We start from the raw sequence: 12,996 nt of genomic DNA on the forward strand, positions 1-12,996 counted from the left end.
GATGTGAGCTTTATTGCATAACACATCCTCTTAACCAAATCTGTCATTTTCTTTGCCCTGCAAACTCTTCTCTCGTTTTTTTTCCACTTTGTTGAGATGTAAAACTTCTGTGTTATTCACAGACTTTCTACACCACTTACAATTCATGCTTTTCTCTTCTGTGCCACCTATGCTTCAGATCATTGATGGTAGAAATGGCTCCCTTGTCTGCATAGGAAGGTGTTTGCCAGAGAAAATGGTGAATTGTGAGGTATATGTTTTTTTGTTTTTCTAAAGCTTTAATAAGGATATTTAACAGTACAAAATGTGAAACATTTTGAGAAATACTGGCTGGTAATATAATGGGAATGATCATGGAGTAAAAGTTTAAAACTCCTGGGCTACTTACAGCAAGAGACTGATCATCTGCTTTACTTTCTTTATTTGGTTCTTTAGATCAGCATTTCCCAATCTTTTTGGCACCAGGGACCAGTTTCATGGAAGTGGGGATGGTTTTGGGATGAAACCCTTCCACCTCAGATCATCAGCCATTAGATTCTCATAAGGAGCAAGCAAGCAACCTAGATCCTTTGTATGCACAGTTCATTGTAGGGTTCCTGCTCCTATGAGGATCTAATGCTGCTGCTGATCTGACAGGAGGCAGAGCTCAGGTAGTAATGCTTGCTTGCCTGCTACTTACCTCCTGCTGTGTGGCCCAGTTACTAACAGCCCATAGACTGGTACTGGTTTGTGACCCAGAGTTTGAGGACTCCTGCTTTACATAGCATATGTTTCATTTCCTCCAAGAAGCTATTCTCAATAATTAGACTTGATTCTTAAGATGCCTGGATATTTAGAATTAAGTTAAATTTATGATCATTATTTATGAATGTTGCTTGTTATCGCTTATGTCTTTCTGTATTTATAATTACTGAAGCAGGATATGCATTGTTTTTCCCTTTTGCTTCTTTCTAGCACAGTCTACTTCTCACTGTAGTCTTATTATTGTCTAGCACATACTGATTCAGGAAATTTAACTTGGATCCTTTAATCAGTCAGAACCATGATTTCTTATCTTAATCTTAAAAGAGAAGTTGTTTCATAGCCTAAAGAAAATGGTAGAGTTAGTTTATATTGTTTTTGCTAAATAAACTGACGAGATAAAAAGTGGATGTTGTTAAGGGAGGGAGAGAATAAACAATAAACCCTGGGAGGAGTACAAGATGTAAATTCTGTTGAGCAAATAAGTTCGCTGGTGTGTTGCCCAGAGTGGATTCTTTTCCCTCCAAGGTTAAGAATCTTTTCAGGAGAGGATATTGATTGACTCTCTCTACTGTATCTGATGGAAAAAGAGGTGGGAAATATGATGTGTTCCTGTCATATTATAATTCATTTGTTGAGATTAAAAGCAAGGATGTAAAACACTCATTTTATATATTCTTAAGAGTCAAGAGCACTGAATCAAAAAGTTGACATTTTCACTAAATGTTTACACCTTAATGCAGAGTATTCTGTAGATAGCTCACATAGATCTTATGTAATATTCATTGTATTTTTTCCTTTAGCTAGAAGTGCTCTTGGTTGTTACTATCAAAGACATGTAAAAGCCTGGAAGTTAATTTTAGATACTTAAAGGGAAATGTTAACATTATTTTTACCTTGCTTTGTTAAATTTCATAAGATTTGATAAATAAGATATCAAGAATAATGAAATAAAATTATTAATGGGCATTTACTTTTGAATAATGAAGTAAGAAAAAAGTAGTAAATCAATATTCTAAAACTTATTTTGGCCTTAAAAAAAATTCTGCTTTTAGCTTGGCACAGTAGCTCGTGCCTGTAACCGCAGCAACATGAGAGGCCAAGGTGGGAGGATTGTTTGAGGCCAGGAGTTTGAGACCAGCCTGGACAACATAGCAAGGCTCCATCTTTTTGCTTTATTTTCTTTTTTTTTTTGAGACGTAGGTCTCGCTCTGTCACCCGGGCTGGAGAGCCGCGCGATCTTTGCTCACTGAAACCTCAGCCTCCCGGGTTTAAGCAATTCTCTGCCTCAGCCTCCCAAGTAGATGGGATTACAGACACCCATCACCATGCCCAGCTAATTTTTGTATTTTTAGTAGAGACAGGGTTTCACCATCTTGGCTGGGCTGGTCGTGAATCCTGACCTCGTGATCCACCCACCTTGGCTTCCCAAAGTGCTGGGATTACATGCGTGAGCCACCGCGTCTGGCCAGCAAGGCTCCATCTTTTAAAAACTTTAAAAATTTAGCAGGGCATGGTGGTGTGTGCCAGTAGTCCCAGTTGGGAAGTGTGAGGATCACCTGAGCCCAGGAGTTTGAGGCTGGAGTGAGCCTATGTTCCTGCCATTGCACTCCAATGTGGGCAATAAAGCAAGACCCTCACCTCAAAAGTAAATAAAAAGTTATCCTTTTCATGGTGTTCTCACTAGTTAACTCAAAGCATTTGATGAAAATATTAGCTCTGTTTTAGAAGTAGATGTTTGTAGTATATGTGACAATTCTTTTGTAAGAGTAGTGAGTGAAATTTGGCTTTTGGTAACTGTGCCTTTTGTACATTCTTATCTGAGACATCTTCAGATAAGTTATATGAATAGAAAAATAAAAAGTAACAAGTCTCCCACTAGCACAGAATGAGTATGTTCATGTTTTGGCTTTGGAGTATAACACTTCTAAGGATATAATTAGCTTTGCTTTTCATTTTCTACTTTTTCTCCACAGCCTCATGATTTTGATGAATGTCGATTTGATATTAGTGTAAATGATAGTGTTTGGTATCTTCGTGCTCAGGATCCAGATCATAGACAGCAATGGATAGATGCCATTGAACAGCACAAGGTAAGATCCCTGATGTTTACCTGTCCATAGAGGACTAAGTAAGAGATTGTTGACAATGCCTTAAAAAAATATTGACATGTGACATTAGTTACTGAAACATTGAACATTACTTGGGTGGTAAAGATTAAAGCAGTTCATATGTAAATTTTTGAAATAATTTTATCTTTAACACTTTAGTTGTACTAAGGGTATTTGCTATGATAAATATTATTCGGCTGGGCGTGGTGGCTCACGCCTGTATTCCCAGCACTTTGGGAGGCCAAGGCAGGTGGATCAACTGAGGTCAGGAGTTCAAGACCAGCCTGGCCAACATGGTGAAACCCCGTTTCTACTAAAAATACAAAAATTAGCTATGCTTAGTGGCGAGCACCAGTAATCCCACCTACTCAGGAGGCTGAGGCAGTAGAATTGCTTGAATCTGGGAGGCGGAGGTTTCAGTGAGCCGAGATTGCACTATTGCACTCCAGCCTGGACGACAGAGCAAGACTCCGTCTCAAAAAAAGAAAAGATAAATATTGTTCCTTGTTAACTAAAACAAAAATGTGCCCTTTTTCATAAAACATATTTTGATTTTTTATTTATGATTTGCTTCATAATAAATACCTTTTTTTATGATCTAAAGAAAAGGATTTTTGAAATAACATTGGATTGTAAAACCCTAACTTGTAAAAGCTTCAGTGTTTATTTTTGTTATAACTCTTTGGGTAAATTCTTAGTACGAACATTTGTAAATCAGTTATTCTTTGTAAATGTGAGGCTATCTAATGATAAACCTGTAGAAAGTCTTATTATATAAATATATAAGGTACATTCATATAATTTAAAGCTTGTCTTTGACTTCTGTTAATAAATATTAAGTAGACTAAAGAAATACATTAATAAATATGTTTATTAGCTAATTTAGTAATACCATGATAAAGAACAGAGAAAGTTCTAAATCCACCATATCATTCTTGAGTATTACTTTAGAGAAGTTTTGCTTGTTTACATACTTGCCTGTACTTTTTCATTTGAGTTTCACAGAGTTGTAGTTGAAACACTACGACTGTTTTGGTTATTTTTAACAGGCACAAAACATACACACACACACACACACACACCCCTACACCCGAGAAAAACCAGTCTGGCCTGAAAAAGAAAAACTAACACAATTGATAAAGAAGTATGTGATTGTGAAATCTCAGGCACTGTTTTGGTTATTTTTAACAAGCACAAAACACAACACACACACACACACACACCCCTACACCCATACACCCAAGAAAAACCAGTCTCACCTGAGATTGCATACTACTTTATCCAGTCGTATTAGCTTTTCTTTCTTGGTTTATTAAGATTTCTACCAGCCTAAATAAAATTGACTGTTACCTGTCTTTTTTTGTTTTAGCTTTAGGACTATATATTTAAACTTTAGTGTTAAGTTTTTAAAACATTTTCTAAGTCTTAGTTATCTTGGTAATGTTACTCCAGAAAAGTCTAAATATGGAAAAAAATTATTGTTTTTCTATTATTTAAAAGAGAAATGAGCTGGTATTCAAAAAATCTCAATGCTCTGGAGCCAGGCCATACATGCAGCCTCTGCCGTGTATGACATGTGTGAGCTTGGCCGTGGTAATTAACCTCTTCTTAGTGTTTATTCTCAGCTGTCAATGTTGGTACTTCTGCTCACAGTTGTAGTAAGACATAAATGAGATAATATGCAAAGTTTCTTACCAGAATGACTGATATATTTGCCCATTTATGGCATATAGGAAAAGCAAGAGATTTGGAGTCTCAACTAAATTCACTAAATTATACCATCTTGTTTCTGGATGAAGAGTTTTACATTAGGTGAGAGAAGCTAAATGTGCATATAAGGAGAACATCCTGTTTCATGTTATGTAATCAAGGCCAGCCATCTCACTAGTGATTAAAGATGTTATTAAGTAGAATTAATTTCTATATTTTTAATGGAGATGACCTTTAAGAGCTTAATCAGTTGATTTTTATTACAGGGCAAGGTTTTTTCTGTTTTAATTAAACGTATTTTATTTTGCTCACTTTTCTCTGTTAAGTCCAATGACAGTTCCTTTGCAAGGTTCCTGTTTTGTGTTTTCTTCCTTTAGTGAAGATTAATGCATGAAACATATATTTCTCTTATACTGTTGATTTCTTTACATCTTTGAACAATGGATAGATTTAATCTTTGGGTCTCTCTCAGAACAGTGGGACTTAAGCTGAGATAACAAATTCAAGTGATTTTTAGTTCTTGAAAAAAATACTCAACTGCAGGGTTGTGATGCCTTGTACAAACTTGCCCTTTCTTTTTTTTTTTTTTTTTTGAGATGAAGTTACTCTGTCACCCAGCATAGAGTGTGATCTCGGTTCACTTCAGCCTCTGCCTCCTGGGCTCAAATGATCCTCTCACCTTAGCCTCCCAAGTAGCTGGGACTACAGGCATGCACCACCATACCTGGCTAATTAATTTTTTGTATTTTCGGTGGAGATAGGGTTTTGCCATGTTGCCCAGGCTGATCTTGAACCCCTGAACTCAAGTGTTCTGCCCGCGTCAGCTTCCCAGAATGCTGGGATTACAGGTGTCAGCCTCTGCACCCAGCCACCATTTCTTATTTTTAAAGATAGTTTATTCGTAGACAAGGAGAAATCTTTGTTAATTGTTGTTAATATTATTTATTGTACTAAAGTAAAATATGTGATGTATGCCAACTGAGCAGCCTATCAGTGAATATTTAAGTGAATTCATAGTTAGAATATGAATTCTAAAAGTAAATTATTGAGTCATTTAATATGTAAGAGAGAGAAATTTCAAATGTTATCATTGTTTTTTTTTCCCCATAGACCAGGGCTAGTGAGATGTTTCTTGATTCATTCTTCAGTATCATTAAGGAATATTGACTGTAGAAGCTAAGTTTAGTAATTTTACTATTTAAGTATGCATTACTGTCTTGATACTCTAAAACTGTACAGGCATAATGATGATAATGATAGGAGCTACCACTTACTGAGAATCACCAAGTACTAATCATTGTATTCAGTGCTTTATGTGTTTTATTTTCTCCCTGCTATCCTGAAAAATAGAGTATTATTTTGCAGAAGAGGAAACAGGTTTAGATTAAAATTAAGTAATTTGCCTGAGACTGTACTGTCTTTTATTTAGTTCATGATTTCTGAGTATTCGATTTTGTGTTAATTCACTTGTCTGTTACCATTAATAAACTGATTATTTATGAACAATTCCCATGAGTTCACCTCCTGCAAATTATGATGTATAATCTGAGTTCTGCTATACCTATGCAAGATAAATATAAGCTCATTTTTCTTTTTGCCTATGAATTGTCAAACAGGACAGTGTATTATATTGGTAACTGTTTCAGTACTGGATTCTGGAGTCTGGCAAATGTGGATTTGAATCCTGGCACTACTGTATATTAGATTAGTGCAAAAGTAACTGTGGTTTTGGACTATGATTTTTAAATCATTTTAACTAGGCTCAAACACATCTTTATCAATCAAAATAGGAACCATTACAATCAACACATTTTTGCCAATAAGAAATAAGTTTGTTTATTCCTGTAGCATAAAAATCTGTGCTTCGGGATTCTCAAACTCTTGGAAAGCATTTTCTGCATCCTGCTGGTTGTGGAAGCATTTTCACTGCAAAAAGTTGTCAAGTTGCTTGAAGAAGTGATAGTCAGTTGGCAAGAGGTCAGGTGAATATTGCGGATGAAGCAAAACTCAGTAGCCCAGTTTGTTCAACTTTTGAAACATTGGTTGTGCAACGTACAGTCAGACATTGTGAAGAAGAATTGGGCCCTTTCTGTTGACCAGTGCTGGCTGTAGGCATTGCAGTTTTCTGTGCATCTCATCTATTTGCTGAGCATACTTTTCAGATGGAATGGTTTCACCGGCATTCAGAAAGCTGTAGTGGATCAGACTGGCACCTTTTTTTTGGTGCAAGTTTGGCTCTGGGAAGTGCTTTGGAACTTCTTCTTGGTCCAGCCACTAAGCTGGTGGTCACCAGTTACTGTATGAAATCCACTTTCGTCACATGTCACAATCTGATCGAGAAGTGGTTCTTTATTGTTGCGTAGAATAAGAGAAGATGACACTTCAAAACTGTGATTTTTAAAATTTTCACTCAGCTCATGAGGCACCCACTTAATCGAGTTTTTTCACCTTTCCAATTAGCTTCAAATCCCAAACAACTGTAGAACGGTCGACATTGAGTTCTTCGGCAACTTCTTCTGTAGTTGTAAGAGGATCAGCTTCCATGATTGGTCTTAGTTGGTCGTTGTCAACTTCTGATGGCCAGCTACTACGCTCCTCATCTTGAAGGCTCTTATCTCCTTTGCATACTTCTTGAAACACCACTGCACTGTACGTTCGTTAGCAGTTCCTGGGCCAAGTGCGTTGTTGATGTTGCAAGTTGTCTCCGCTGCTTTATGACCCCTTTTGCACTCAAATAAGAAAATCATTTGAATTTGCTGTATTTGCTTTTTGTCTAACATCAGTTTTCATAGTCTAAAATAGATAGAAACAGCAAGTAATAACATTAGCAAAAAACATAAAGCAAGAAATGCACATTAAAATGATGTATAATATAACCACATTTATTTAAGAATGTAATCCAGTATCAAACGACAAATTTCAACAATGCAAAAACTGCAGTTACATTAGCACCAAGCTAATACTAGCTGAGTGGCCTTGGTAAGTTATTTAAAAGAGGAAAAAAAGGATAGTTTACGGCACCCCCTGACAAAAATAAGCAAACAAAATAACCTATCCATGATAAACCAAGAATATTACCCTTTGCGGTTAGCCTTGGCATCCATCATACCAGTTTATTCAGTTCATTTCATAGTTACTTCATCAGTGCACCACTTGCTATTAGTAGACCTGTACTTTTCTGTTCTGATGCCTTTGGATGGGCTTTTAATACCTTTTCTTCTTGGCCTTTTGTTAGTGCTTACCTGGAACGTTTCAGTTATTTTCAACATCTGGAGGAAGAGGTTGGGGGTTTCTTTTCCTTCCTTCCCAGGAGACCCTTACGCTGATGATAAATTCTTTGTATTGATCTGTTTCACCCATGCACATTCACGCACCCTCCACTTGCTCGCTCGCTTTCTCATACATACACGTGTGCAAGCAAAATGAGTTTTAATTTACAGGACTTCTAAACAATAGTAATGGTGATGGTGATGAAGATAGCTAACATTTTTGAGGATTCATGTATGCCTAATATAGTAAACACTTCATATATATTATCTCATTTTTTCCTCACTTTTATGAGATTAGCATTATTATCCTATTTTTACAGATTAGGAAATTGGGGCATAGAGAGGTGAAATAATTTGTCCAAGGTCAATCAACTAGTTGGTGAAGAAGCCAGCATTCAGACCTAGGTCTTTTCTGACCCAAGAACCAGGGCTTTTGACCAGCACGCAATTCTGTGCTTTAAGTATGTATTTCTGTGAATTATGTTTTGTTGACATCAATCATGGGCTTCATGAATCACGGTATTCTTATATTTTCTGTTTGTTCCTCACAACTATATTATTTAGACCATAACTTCTTAAAGACTCAGACATATTCTAATTAAACTTCTTTGTAGGAATCAGCAAAGCATTGGGCATGCAAATTTTTTATTTGAAATAATTTACAGTATTGTAAAACAGATTTTATGGGAGAAATTTGTGATAGTTGAAGGCTTTTCACCCTTAAAATCCTCATGGTTTGTATTACAGTGATTACTGACAGAATACTTTCTGTCTAGCTTTACTGTTTTTGACCTCCTTGGTATCCATTCTAGAATGGCTTGCTCACTACAAGAAAAGTTTTAACGAAATGACTGTATGATTTAAATATTCTCAATGTATTAGAAATCACATAATTCAATGTGACATTATACAGCAGCCCCTGCAGAAAAAAGTTATTCCCAAGGTCATTCTTAAATTCAAAAATTCTATTTCAATTTATAACATAGAAAAGGACATATGTATACCAGACCAGTAATTTTATTTAGGAATAATGTGCTGGCTTTATTCTGTGGAATCCATTAATATTCTGCATTTCTCCTTATGATTTTGAGACAACACTAAATTATTTTTAAAGATAGGGTTTTGTTTTAAATATCTTAGCCGTCTTTCATGCTGTCTTGAGTTCAAATGAGATAGTGTTTGTAAAAGTTCTTTAAAAAAACTGAAAGCTGTGTGAGTTAAAGTTAAGATTGTATAAAGTTAAGCTAACATTTTTGTAGTAAAGAGGTGCCTATTGTCAAAGGGCTCTGTGAGCATTTTCTATATAATTTATCAAAGATATATAATAAACCATCTTTTGATACTATTTTTTTAATTATAGGATTATTTTCAGAATCTTCTACAACTAGAATACATGTGATTTTGATTAAACAAAGTTTCTGCTTACTGTGAAAAAAAATGTACTCCCCCACTTCAACCCCTCAAATCCCTAAAACTAGCAAGAAGGCTTTCCTGACACTAGCAGATTTAAAAATCATCTTGAAAAAGTTAAGTTTCTTGCCTCTGACAGAGTTTATGGTAATCATATGACATTCTTATGTCTGTAAGATTTAGGATCTACCTTAGTAGATCCTACAGTGTTGGTGCCTGTGGGCCACACAGACTTTCCCCACATTGTGGAAATTATCCATGACACAAAGATTCATATGAAAATATAAAATTAGGGAGGAAGAATCCAAATGGTAATTTTTAGAGATGTTGATTTTCTGTAGTGGGAATCTAGAGGCAATTGTCTTGTCATTTAATATTTGTAGAATTGTTCTTACCCTTTGTGAAGGCCGAATTCATGTGTGAAGCATCAATGAACTTTGAAAGAAAGGTTCATTCACAACCTGAGAAGCTTAGAGATTTCTTTTTGAGGAAATTATATGGAAAACAATTTTTGAAAGGAACATATATTTTACTTGAAATAAAATGAAGTATGAAAAAAGTCTTTTACCGAGAGAACCGCATTATTGAGCCATCTAAGTGAAGCCCAAGACCCACTTTAGAGATCTTTTAAAAATTTTGGGCCGGGCGCGGTGGCTCAAGCCTGTAATCCCAGCACTTTGGGAGGCCGAGACGGGCGGATCACGAGGTCAGGAGATCGAGACCATCCTGGCTAACACGGTGAAACCCCGTCTCTACTAAAAATACAAAAACTAGCCGGGCGAGGTGGCGGGCGCCTGTAGTCCCAGCTACTCCGGAGGCTGAGGCAGGAGAATGGCATAAACCCGGGAGGCAGAGCTTGCAGTGAGCTGAGATCCGGCCACTGCACTCCAGTCCGGGCGACAGAGCGAGACTCCGCCTCAAAAAAAAAAAAAAAAAAAAAAAAATTTTGTTGCTTTTGCCGTAATGAAATATTTCCCCCGTGCTCTGTCAGAGTCAGTTTGATTTGCTGCTTTTTTTTCTAATTTTAGGAACAGTTTCTACTTAGTTGACACTTTCATTTTTTTGTCTTAAATTTGACATAATCTTAGGAAACTTCTAAAATAGCTAGATGGCAGAATTATTAACTCTTAGTAGTTTTTAAATATCAAGGTTATATAAAGTCATACTGTTGGTGTGTGCCATTTTAAATCAGTATTAGATTTTAACAGATACCTTTTCTATACTTATCTGCTTTATAAATTATATAAAACTTAGCTTCACATTTGAATATGATTGAATATGAATATGGGAAGTGTTTAAGAATGCAAATATAACTTATTATTTTGAGTGTTTATTTCATGTAAGTCATTTCATGAGTGTATTAGAACCAAGTCTCCATTTACCTATTTGCATCATATGATGATGACAGAGGATCAAATTTTACTTCCTCTTTACATTCAAGAGTTTTAAATTTTGAGGGAAGGACAAATACATAGTTCTCACAGTAGTCAGGGCTCTGCCATTTTCTCAAGTTGTAGAAAAATAACCAGCAAAGAAACTTCATGTTGTCTCTGGATGTTTCAGTCATTAAAATCAAGAATTTGGTTCCTAATAATGGGAATTAACTGCCAAATTGCATGCGGTAATCCATACGCCAGTAGTAAATTTTTTTAAAACACCACAATGTGGATAGTATCAAACTACCAGCATTTTTGAGGTTGGTGAAATCAAAGAGGAAAGCAGGATACCAACCAACCCCCTTTAGTTTTTATAGTCTTCTGGAATAAAAATAATTCAGTTGTCAAGCATTTATAAGTAACTTCATATTTGTCATTTTTTCCTGCCTGCAGTATTTGAAAACTGGCATCTGAGACGTTAGAAGTTTATTTTGTCAAGGTTATGGATCATGACCCATGACACAGCCCTAGGAGGTCCTGAGAACATGTGCCCAAGGTTTGTTGGGTTACAGCTTGGGTTATGTTTTAGGAGACATAAAACACCAACAGTACATGTGAGACATACATTAGTTCAGTCCAGAAAAGCAGGAAAACTTGGAAGGGGTGGGAAGCTTACAATGTCATTGGGAGATTCAAAGATTTTCTGATGGGCAATTTGTTGAGTTATTATCTAAAGGCTTAGAATCAATAGAAAGAAGTGGTTGGGTTAAGATAAGGGATTGTGGAGACCAAGGTTTTTTCTTACGTAAATGAAGTCTCATGGGTGGCTGCCCCACCAGAGGCAGTAGAAGGCAAATGTTTCCTATACAGATCCTGAAAAGGCTCTAGACTCAGTCTCTTCAGAATTAGAAAAAGACCTGGATAGGGAAAGGCTCTCTATTCTCTGTAGGAAGTAAGTTTCCCCTATAAGAGACAGTTTTGTGGGGCCATTTCAAAATATGTCAAAGAAATATGTTTTGGTATAAAATACTTCGGTTTCTTTCAGGGCCCTACTATACTATACTAGAGTCAGGCTGGAATTTGGTATCTTCTTGCTGTAGAGTCTGTTCTGTTAGTCTTAGAATCTCTATTTTAACGTTATGCTGGTCAGCTCTCTGCCTGAACTCCCAAGGGAGGATAGTATAATGAGGCATGCCTGACCCACCTCTCTTCCAGTCATGGTCTGAACTAGTTTTTCAGGTTTAGTTGGGTCCCCTTGGCCAGGAGGAGGGTACATTCAGCCAGTTGGTGGGGCGCCTAGAATTTCATTTTTGGTTTACACCTAAATACTTCAAAAAATAAATCTTGGAGAGAGAGGAAAGGTCAGTGATTTTTCACGTGGGTTCTTCTGTCTGAGAAGGTGCTTAGCTTTTACCAAGATGGTAAAAGGTTTGGGAAGATTGTACATTGAATAGTGAAGGAAGAAGATATTTAGATAGCTAATCATACTAACTAATATAACCAATCGAAGAGATGTAACTTAACAAGATACTATGTCAAAAAGACAGGGAGATTTTTACAAATCAAAACAAAAAGTTTAGGAAGTTCAATTAAGGGGGAAAAAGCCAGAAGATTTGACTGCTGCTTCATAATAGGATGCTCAGATGGGTAATAAACATAAATAAAGTTACTTCATGCTATTAGTCATCAGAGAAGTGCAAATTTAAACCTCAGTGAGATACCACCATATACCCACCAGAATGGCTTAAAAAAAAAAAAAGAAAAAGAAAAAAAAGCACCAAGGTGAGGACGTGGAGCAACAAGTAATCTCATACATTGCTGATGTAAGTTGTAAAGTGTGCACACACTTGGAAAACAATTTTTCAATATCTACTAAAGCTGAGCATAGATGTCCCCTCTGCTCAGATGCATATTGAAAATGTGAAGCTCTCACAAGTATTGATGTCATAGGTCCATTCATTTTAATTAAGCTGTTTAGGTTATAGGGACTGGAGGCCAGCCTATATTCCCTTGAGAAATGGGAAAATTCCCAGCAACCAAGAAAATTTAGAATACGCTACCTGCAAAGAAAGGTGGAATTGTATACTTAACCCAAGTGCTCTTATTGTTAACAAAACTCCAATCACATGCCCTCAGCTACAGTTAATATATCTGTTTCATCCTATTATTTCTTTTCTCCTTTTTGAAATTCCTGTTTATTCATAACTTTTGCTCTCCTATCCTATTCTTAGTTTCTGTTTCCTCGGTTTGTCATTTTTCTGTCTTTTGATTTCAACCCCTAACTGCCTTAATCTCTTAGTATGTCCCAAAGTAAAAAGAAAAAAAAATGTCTACTTGCCATTTCACACCACATTACTATGAATTTGTTAATTATTTGTT

General features: G+C 36.2%; 1 protein-coding gene across 2 annotated transcripts in view; it reads left to right on the forward strand.

Annotated features, from left to right (window-relative positions):
• Positions 1-12,996, forward strand: part of CERT1 (ceramide transporter 1) — a 145,205-nt gene that overhangs the window by 55,213 nt on the left and 76,996 nt on the right. For both annotated transcript variants that reach the window (XM_023207996.1, XM_023207995.1), the window contains one exon: positions 2,718-2,834. In XM_023207996.1, coding sequence (XP_023063764.1) covers positions 2,718-2,834 — 117 coding nt within the window. The remainder of the gene's footprint in view (positions 1-2,717; positions 2,835-12,996) is intronic.

The sequence above is a fragment of the Piliocolobus tephrosceles genome, chromosome 4, assembly GCF_002776525.5.
Source record: "Piliocolobus tephrosceles isolate RC106 chromosome 4, ASM277652v3, whole genome shotgun sequence".
NCBI classification, from domain to species: Eukaryota; Metazoa; Chordata; class Mammalia; order Primates; family Cercopithecidae; genus Piliocolobus; species Piliocolobus tephrosceles.